Raw genomic sequence first — 9,900 nt, forward strand, 5'->3', positions numbered from 1 at the left:
TTTTTTTTTTTTTTTTTTTTTTTTTGTTCACACGACTCACTGCAACATACATTTTTATAATTTATAATGTACATTATTCTAACTTACAAAGTACATATCTTACCCAGAAGTTTCATTATTTTAACACATAAAGTACATTATTCTAACACGTAAAATACATTATTCTAACACCAACATTATTCAAACCTATAATGTACATTATTCTAACTCATAAAATTCAAAGACGCCGTTTTGGACCGTGATCTACACAACTATGTGGAACGTGTTTTGGGCCATGGTCCACATATAGCAAAAATATATATTAAATTGAGGGATCATCAGCATTTTTCAAAAAGTTATTGGGTAGAATGCTAAATAATTTGAAAATTTCGAAATACCCAATCCATTTGCTTTCAATTAAATTACACAACAGTCCACGTTGATTATCAACTAATCCAATTGAGTACAATTTTTATCTGGGCCAAGCCCATATTTCTAAAGCGGACTCTCCAGACTCCAATTCCATTCCTACCCGCTAAACAAAAATGTCTAATTTCGCAATTCAAAACCCTAAACCCAAATAGTTTTTTTGTATGTTTCATTTTTAATTTCAGTTTTCAGATTTTGGTAGTTGAGATTTCTACGCTGTCTACAATGGTGGAGTTGGATGAGAGCAAGTTTGATGTGGAACTGAAGTTGTGGGCGCTTCGAATTCCACGGGAGTATTGCAATGTTGCCACACGGATACTCAATGGGTACCATTATTTTATTTATCCAGTTTCTTTTTCATTAAAAAGATTATTATTATTATTATTATTTTTTTTTCAAATTCAAATACTCACTACTATAAGATTTTTTTTTTTTAATAAAGTATTTTCCTTTCTCAGAAAAAAAAAGAAAAAAAAGACAAACTCTATATGTGAAGTTTGGTTAGGTTATGTTATGTGGCTAATTTCAGTATTTTGAGGTAGTGTTGAAAGAACCATTGAGATGTTGATAGTGTGAATGAATTCTTATTTTCTTTATTTAGAATGTAGGAGAGTTTTGATAAGATGTTGCTTATGAAATTATGTATATTGAGCTGAGTATTGCAATAAAGTTTGGAAAATTCCTTTTGCAATAGATATTTGCTTGACAAGCCGCGCATCAAGCCTATTGTGGAAGATCCTGCTTCTGAAAAAAACCGGATGTTGGTTTTATCTGAAAAAATCCAAAATTCAGGTGACTGGTGCAGAATAACTAGTGAACACAATTTGGGAACTAGTCCCATGGAACAATTACTGGAATTGGTTTGTCAGTTCTATTAGATAGTCTTACTTACCTTGTTTACTTTCCTTACTTGAAACAAGATTTATCAGAAGTTCCAGCTCAGAAGCTTGCAGATTTGAAAGGCCTTTGTGAGTTCGACATTGTTCCATATTCCCTTACACTCGGGTATTCTTATTGGAGTTCAGGTAAGTACAGTTCTCATGTACTTGCATTGTGCTTGTTAAGACTGTCTTTAGTTCTTAGTCATGGGATTTGGATGCTTTTGCTGGAACTCAAGGTGTTTCTAGCATTAACTTATTCACTTATTGCAGACCATATACTAAAACAGATTCTTCCTCCTGGACTTGAAGTTCCATCATCCTTCGAGACAATAGTTAAGTACTTCATAAAGCAATATTTTGTTTTGATGACCCGTATTTACCTTCTGCTGCCATTTACTTTATAGAGAGTCGAATATAGGGGCTCTCCTGTCAGATTCCTGATAAAATTTTTGGCCTTTTGTTTATGCAGGCCATATTGCTCATTTGAACATAACTGATGAACTTCTTCCATATAAAGATGTCATTGCAAAAGTTATCTATGATGTATGTGTATTTAATAATGCAATTGTTACATTTATGGATTTTACTTTTGGATGAACATGGATATTAATGCATGTCTGCATGTATAATTTACTAATTGCTTTTGTCTCATCTTGCGGGTTGTTATTTTCCACTAGAATTCTAATAGCTGCAAAATAAGATTCTTGCATCTTTACCTTTTCTGAAATTCAATGGGAATGCATTGGGTAATCCTTTTTAAGTTATGAAAAAGGCTAGAGTATCAAATTTTTATCGACTGTGTCTCCAACCCTCCACCCGGGCCTTGAGCTTAGTCTATGATCTCAAACTTGACCTGTATTCATGTTTTAAAGATAGAGAATATATTTTCCATCTTTCAGCTATTGAAGTTTATAGTTTTGTCATTATTTTCTGAACTATTTACTTCCTTTCAGAAAAATTACCCAAGACTCCAGACAATTGTGAATAAAATTGGAAGTATTACAAATGAATTTCGAGTACCAAGCTTTGAAATACTGGCTGGAAAAGATGATTTGGTCACAGAGTTGAAGCAATATGGGGCAACTTTCAAGCTCGATTATGGCTTGGTCTATTGGAATTCAAGATTGGAACATGAGCACCTAAGGTTGGTCTCACAGTTCAGGGCTGGAGAGACCATATGTGACATGTTTGCTGGTATTGGTCCCTTTGCTATTCCAGCAGCACAAAAAGGTTGCAGAGTGTATGCAAATGATTTAAACCCAGATAGTGCACGATATCTAAAAATTAATGCTGCAATCAACAAGGTTGATGATCTACTTTTTGTTTATAATATGGACGCACGTAAATTTATATATCAACTGATGGCTGTGCCTTCTAGTGAAGGCAATTTGGAATCTAACATTACACTGAAATCATGTGGGCCGTGCAATGAATTTGCAAGTGGAGTAACAACGTTTGAAGAGGGAACCCAATCAGGTATAATTTAATGTCTGGATGCACTACCTTGACGAAGTGAGGTGGTTCAGCATAATTTCTCTCTTCTACTCTGCAGACATGGGAAAAGATATATCTGGCCAAAGGTTAAGAAATATCAGCAATGTTGAAGATTTATCTATTCGGGAGGATGCAAATGCCAATACAACTAAAAGATGTTCTGAAATGTCTGAAGAAGGTAACATTGTGGTGATTTGATGAAAAGTCTGAATATCATGGTTACACTCAGTTATGCAAACAGCTAGAGTGATTTTCTGTATATATAGCACTAGGTGTATCCTGTATACTTATTAAAATGTCTATTGGAATGGTTTATCAAACTGAATTACTGAATTGTGCTTATCTAATTGTAGGGAACAAAACAGCTGACCATGCTAGTGTTCCTGTAACTGGCAAGAAAAGAAAAGGATTAAATAAGAGCACAAGGAGCTCCAAGTCATTTGACACAAACCCCTATGAGCATGTAGATCATGTGATCATGAACTTACCGGCATCTGCCCTGCAATTTCTTGGTAAAGTGCTGCATGTGTTTTCCCCCTTTTATAGTAACATGCATGTCTATAAGCATAAAGAAATCGGTCTTTGCATTGGTTGCACAAATGTCGACCATCTAGTGTGATGATCTATATGTAGCTATCCACTTTATTATCTTAAAACGCAACCAATTATCTTCTAATACTTGTGTAAAAAGTGGAAAAGTAGTTTTAACAGTTTGAATCCCTTCCACAGATGCCTTTAGAGGGCTTGTAAATATGAGAGACTGGAAGGGATCATTACCTTGGATTCACTGCTATTGCTTTATGCGTTCAACTGAGACAATGGAAGATATAATATCGGTAAGTTCCTTATACTGCAAGTTCTCTACTTTCTGAATATTTTTATCAGCTTCTCTGTAATGATATATCGATGGTCTACTTCATTTTCTGGTGATATAAGTTAAATGACTTGTGAATTCTTTAGATTATCTAATCAAAGTACATAGTCTGGTCTACTAGTAAGAGACAATATTCTTAATATAAATGTTGTATTAGACTCACGTAATTGCCCCGAACAAACGGCTCTTTAATCTATGCTACTTGTATGTTTCCTTGAGCTCTGTCTATTTTCGTTGTTGATTTCAGAAAGCAGTGTCTGCCTTAAATGCGAATATACGAGATCCAATATTTCACAAGGTTAGAGATGTTGCTCCAAACAAGGTACAAACCTAAACCAAAATTCTTCGTCTTCAATCACTACTTTCACCAGTATTTGATTGAATGCATTCTTATGGTGCAGGCAATGTATTGCCTAAGCTTTAAATTACCTGAGGAAACTTGTAAAATTCATCAAGACTGTCAATAATACTCCTCAATCATAGGGGAGAGAATCTTAAAGCATCTTTGAAATCATGGCTGGAAGAATTACTCCATTATTAGCACTTCTACTGTTCCCTAATCTCCGAGTCTTGGAAGCCACCACAGATTTTCGTTCCGAAAGAAATGATAGACGATGGTCGAGGAATTAACAGACAAGGGATGTCTGAGGGAATAATCTGCACTCATGGGATGTCTGAAGGAATCATCGGCACGCAAGGTATGTCTTAGGAATTCATCGGCTGCCATCAGGTGTGTTGTTGGACAGATAATGAAAGTTGCAAAGATTTGTATTCCTCAGAGATTTGTATTGTCTTTGTGCTTTATGTGTTTGAGTCTGCATGTACTTCAATATATTCACAATCAATATTAGATGGGAAAATGCATTTTTGGGCCTACAATATTACTGAATGGCTAATTCAATTTTATAAATTACAGGAAATTACATGTCTACTTTTCAAATTCATTCATTATTGTGGCATTGCTACATTTAGTTATACTCATTTAATTTTGTTTCATTACATTATTAACTTTCATTTGTTTATCATAATTAGTCATCTATTTATATTTTTGCTATTCTACCCCTAACAAAGAAATTGATATGTTTTTATCATTCAATCTTTTTGTTATAACATGTAAATTTTCTCCCCTCTTAATAATTATTTTAATCAAATGATAAATTACATGTTAGCTCTTTATATTAAATTGTAAAATAATAGTGACAGATAAATAAAAGTTAAGGATTTAACAAGACAAAATTAAACAATCATATTCCATGGACTATGATCTACACAATTAGGTTGACCATTAATAAAAATGTACGTTTTAATATATTGTACACTATTTGAGTACTGAAATATATTATTTTGTATACTATCAAATAAAGTACATCTTATTTGTGGTCCACAAAAAAATTGTTAAAATTATTAAAAAAGTATAACTAAATATGACAATACCATATTAATGAAATTTACTCTAGGAAAAAATGTCAAATAAGTTCTCATAATCAAATAAATTGTGCACTTTTTTTTTTTTTTTTTTTTTTTTTTTTTTTTTATAACTAAGCTCAATTGTGAGTTTGTGACTACAAACAAATGCAATTAAGTTTTAATGTTATCTATTCAAGACGTAGGATACAATTGAGTTGACAAACGTGTGATATTTTAATGCTTACCTAGCTAATATGTGGCTATTAAATTATTAATTACTCCCTTCTTCTTATTTGGGGTTTGACTGAAATTATTAATAATTTAATAAAAAAATTAAATTAAAATTATTAACCAATAAGTAGTAAGCAGGAAATTTAAAATTGGACAAAGGAGTATTATTTAAATACTACTTATCTTTTCAGACAAATGTGATTGTCCGTTCATAGTCATAGCTATTCGAAAATAAACAGGAAGCAAAAGACAACCATGTCTATCTTTTTTTTTAAAAAAAAAAAATTAAATTTGTTAAGCAACCATAGTTGTCAAGGTCAAGATTCAAACCTATGAGAAAAAGACAACCACAACTATGGCCGCCTTCATCCTAGAGGGTTGACGAAGGTAATCATACATGTCTTTGTCATTGAGGGTGGACAAATGCGGTAACATCTACCTTTAATAATCTCAATGGTCCAAATTTAGACCTTGATAGTCATGGCCACTTCTTGGCATTATATTTGAGATTGTCAACAAACTTCAATATAAAAGATGACCTTAATTAACCAGTTTAGTTCGCGTTATGGCGTGAGTAGCCTTGTACTTTCATCTCTTAAGAGAAATCGGAAATTCAAAACTCTCTTTAGTATGAAAAAACTAATATGCATAGCATGCACTTTGACCCTTAATTGAGTTAGCTCTTACTCAGAATATTTTGTGGTCTAACAAAAAAAAAAAAAACTTCATTTTTTAAAATAAAAAATTACGGAGAATTTGTTAGTTGTATTTTTTAACAAAAAATTATATAAAAAATTAATAAACAATAATTTGTTGGCCATGTATGCATAAAAATGCCATGTATTTGTAAAATAAGAAATAGCCTATTGAAATAAATAACATTTAGACTTGATTGTACTTGCTGTACTTTTTTAATAAAACCTCCGATAAATTTTCATTAGAGTACTAAATTACAGTACGTACTCATTGGACTTTAGAATTTACATGGCCTTTTTTTGGTTTCAAATTTCACTAAAAGTGGGGTACAGCTGCAGATCTGCTGTACTTCCGGGCAGCTCAAAATTCGTAGTTATCACTTCCATAGAACCCATAATCAAAGGAAGCCTTGATTTTATTTTTTTTTTATAAATAATTTTAAATAAATTTCATCACAATTTTCATTTACCAAACACAAAACTTCACATAGAAGTTTAAATTTTCTAATGATTTTTATTTTTGAACTTTCAGTTGACACTTAACAGTTGATAGTTTGAGGTTTTTAAACAAATTAACTAAACAAATACATCATGAGAATTAATCTTTTAATTTGTTAATATTATTATTATTATTATTATTATTATTATTATTATTAAATGATTTATCATATTACTACCAGTCTTCAACAACACTCTAATAAATCTTTTGCTTAGAGGCCGACCAAAGTGATTCCAAATTCCATTTTCCACTTTAGCATTCTTGAGATGCTTATGCCCAATGCTTCTCTCAAGTCAAACGTGAAAATGGAATATATTTTTAGTACTACTTAAAAGTAACATAATTCTCTATGATTAACTACTACGATTCTGTATAATCCCTCACATTCGATATTCATTTGATATTTCATATTTGATACTAAGTTTGACGGAATTAATCCTTACGACGTTTTCTTTTGCCAGAAGAATAAAACTGTCATAATCTTAAAAAGTCGAGAATATACTTTATAACAACAAAAGAACCAAAATGGCAAATCGCAAACATTTGAAAGACTAATTAATTATTTTTTTTTCCCTAATGATTACCTTTCCATCTATCTTTCTTGTTTTTCTCTTCAAAATAAAAACCAAACAAAAAAGGTTTGGTTTGGTGAGGATAAGTATCCAAAGAAGACCTGCAAATGGCAAAAATAAACCATCAATGATTGGTGTATAATGGGAGCTTTAAGGGGTATTCATGCAAATGGGGAATCTAATCCTTAAATGGAGAATTAAACAAAGAGTTCTCTTTAACTTCTTTCTTAATCTCTTCAATTCATTTGGATACTTTTCCAGTTAATGATTCTTGTAGAAAGCCTCACAGCCCGTAAATGTACCTTTCAATTGGCTTTCCCCAAAGCCTAAATACAGAATATATATTTCCTCATATAATGCACAATAAAGACCATTCTTTTCTTGCTTTTCTTTTTTCCACTTTTATTTTTTTTATTTTTTTTTATTACTGCTTTCAAATGGGGTTGAAAAAGAATTTTTAGGTCTTGAGAATCTGAATCAAAGAAAAAAAAAAGTTTAGTGAGGATTGGATAACAAAGAATAGAATCTTTTACGTTTTTGGCAACTTTTATTATGGCAAAACATGCCCCGTGAGTTCCGTCTAGTAGTGTTATATTTATGTTTTTGTAACGAGATATAAATATGATTAAACATAAAATAACGATCTTGGAGTTTTGTTATTATTTTTGTGAGGAAAAAATATAAATTATTTTAAGGTGTTGAGCTTTATAAACACACAATTGTCTTGGCACCTGCTCGGATATCCCTGAACTATGCTTTGTTAATATGGAATTAAATCTATATGATAATATTGTCATTAGGGTGGCTAATACATGTTTAGGAATTTAAATCTTTTGTCCCATAAAGTTTATACCAACACCACTAATTCAATGCTCTAATTTTCTTATTCACATGGTCTATTTAGCTAGGTAAACCCTTAGACAACCATTTATTTCGATTCTTTATTTTCTAGTTTTATTAAAAAATAATTTTAGTAGCACTCATTTTCTAAATTTTATATTTTCCTTTCTTCAAAAAGTTTTTAAAAAATATCTTCAATTAGTAAATGCTCCCTTAATATTCATAACTTTCTTTTCACTTGTATATAAGGTTTCGCGCCAATGACCTTGTGGTCTAGTGGCATCCGGTTGCACCCTTCATGTGGAAGGGGGTGGGTTCGAGCCTGCAACCCTTCATGTGGAAGGGGTGGGTTCGAGCCTCAGTGGAGGCGTTGCTGTCTCTTTTGTGCTTCAATAGGTTAAGAAAGTAGTTTATGAACAGATACTACACTGTAATTGAGTCTAGCACTCAAAAAAAAAAACAGTATATAAGGTTTCGCTTCACACATTATGCTATTTGTATTATTATGCATATAATAAAATATCATGTCTCGATCTTTCTAGAATTTAACTATTTTATTAACGATGATATATTATAAGAAGCAAATGAATTATTTTGGCCAAGGAATAATGACACAATATGCACTCAGTTCAGAGATTTTATATTATTAGAGAATAAGTATATCTCAGTCTTGAAGTTGCATTTAATGGTTGCTTAGGTGCCATAAATCGCTACTATTATCTTATATTATTTTTTTTTTAAGAATATGCATTCAAAAGCCGTTGAGGGCAAATTATTGCATGGACCAGCTGTGTGGACCAGAAATAAAAAGTACATTATTTTTGTACTGAAGATACATTATTTTTGTACTGAAGGTACTATCAAATAATGTACCTTCAGTACAAAAATAATGTACCCTAAAATAATATACCTACAGTACAAAATAATGTACATTCAGTATAAAAATAATGTACATTTTATTTTTGATCCACACAGCTGTGTGGACCATGGTCCATGCAATAATGATTGGCCTGGCCAGAACCTCAAAAGGAATAATAGTGGTCCAACATGGGCTTTTTAGTTTCCAAGAACCCATCACATGATGGGCCTATTGCATTTCACTTTGGGCCCATCTCTTATAATAGCCTTTTGATTTTTCTATTTCAGTCTGTTTTTAGCTCACCTGATAAAAATAGAAAGATATTATTTGAATCAGAACTTATAAATTGACATAACTTGTCACAAAGTTCTTCCCAAACCCCTCATGGCATGTTATATTAGACCTAGAATGCACATGCATGTAGTGCGTGTGTATATTATTCTACTAAAAATCTTATAATCTATTAAATTAAAATATGCATCTATATAATTTTATTTTTGAATTTTTAGATATTTACACAAGATATTCAACTTTTAGCTCTCTTCAACCTGCTCATGGCTAGATCGATCGATTTCGGGTCAAATAGGAAGAACTAAAAGATTCCACCTACCTCGAAAAGTGCCTACACCTAACATCTCGCTGACCCATCATGCAATTGTAATTGACTCGTCAATACGTGCGTGCAAGTGTGCAACATACATATAATCATATTTCATACTCACTAAAACTACATGAGTTTTAGGTTGAACCGAGATTATGACCATCACTATCACTATCACTATGTGTGAAGTTGTACTACTAGATAACAATTGGCAATATTCTATGAATCACATTAATATTATGATGATGGATATGCATACATACTTTAATATACATTATTACATCAATAATATATCTAATTTGATTTACATCTCAATTTTAAAGAAAAGTAAATAAATTACTGCCTTCATATTTTCACGATAGTTCATGCTATATATAATTTTTTTTCAATAATAATAATAATAATAATAATAGTAATAATAATAATAATAATAATGGGGAATATTCTCATAGTTGATGGACCCCGACAAAAGGGTTATTCAAGAGGACAATATTGGGAATATAAGCATCGCACGTGTCACGAGGAGAATCTCTGCCATG

At 31.6% G+C, this 9,900-nt stretch overlaps 1 protein-coding gene across 1 annotated transcript; it reads left to right on the forward strand.

The window, feature by feature from the left end:
• Positions 1-550: 550 nt before the first annotated feature.
• On the forward strand, positions 551-4,577 carry LOC116012159 (tRNA (guanine(37)-N1)-methyltransferase 2-like). The gene is made up of 11 exons (XM_031251637.1): positions 551-734; positions 1,103-1,200; positions 1,329-1,433; positions 1,560-1,622; positions 1,759-1,832; positions 2,243-2,765; positions 2,842-2,961; positions 3,137-3,295; positions 3,513-3,619; positions 3,905-3,979; positions 4,059-4,577. Exons 1-11 carry the CDS (start codon positions 634-636, stop codon positions 4,122-4,124), a joined length of 1,491 nt encoding a protein of 496 aa, XP_031107497.1. The 5' UTR covers positions 551-633; the 3' UTR covers positions 4,125-4,577.
• Positions 4,578-9,900: the final 5,323 nt, after the last annotated feature.

The sequence above is a fragment of the Ipomoea triloba genome, chromosome 3, assembly GCF_003576645.1.
Source record: "Ipomoea triloba cultivar NCNSP0323 chromosome 3, ASM357664v1".
NCBI lineage: Eukaryota > Viridiplantae > Streptophyta > Magnoliopsida > Solanales > Convolvulaceae > Ipomoea > Ipomoea triloba.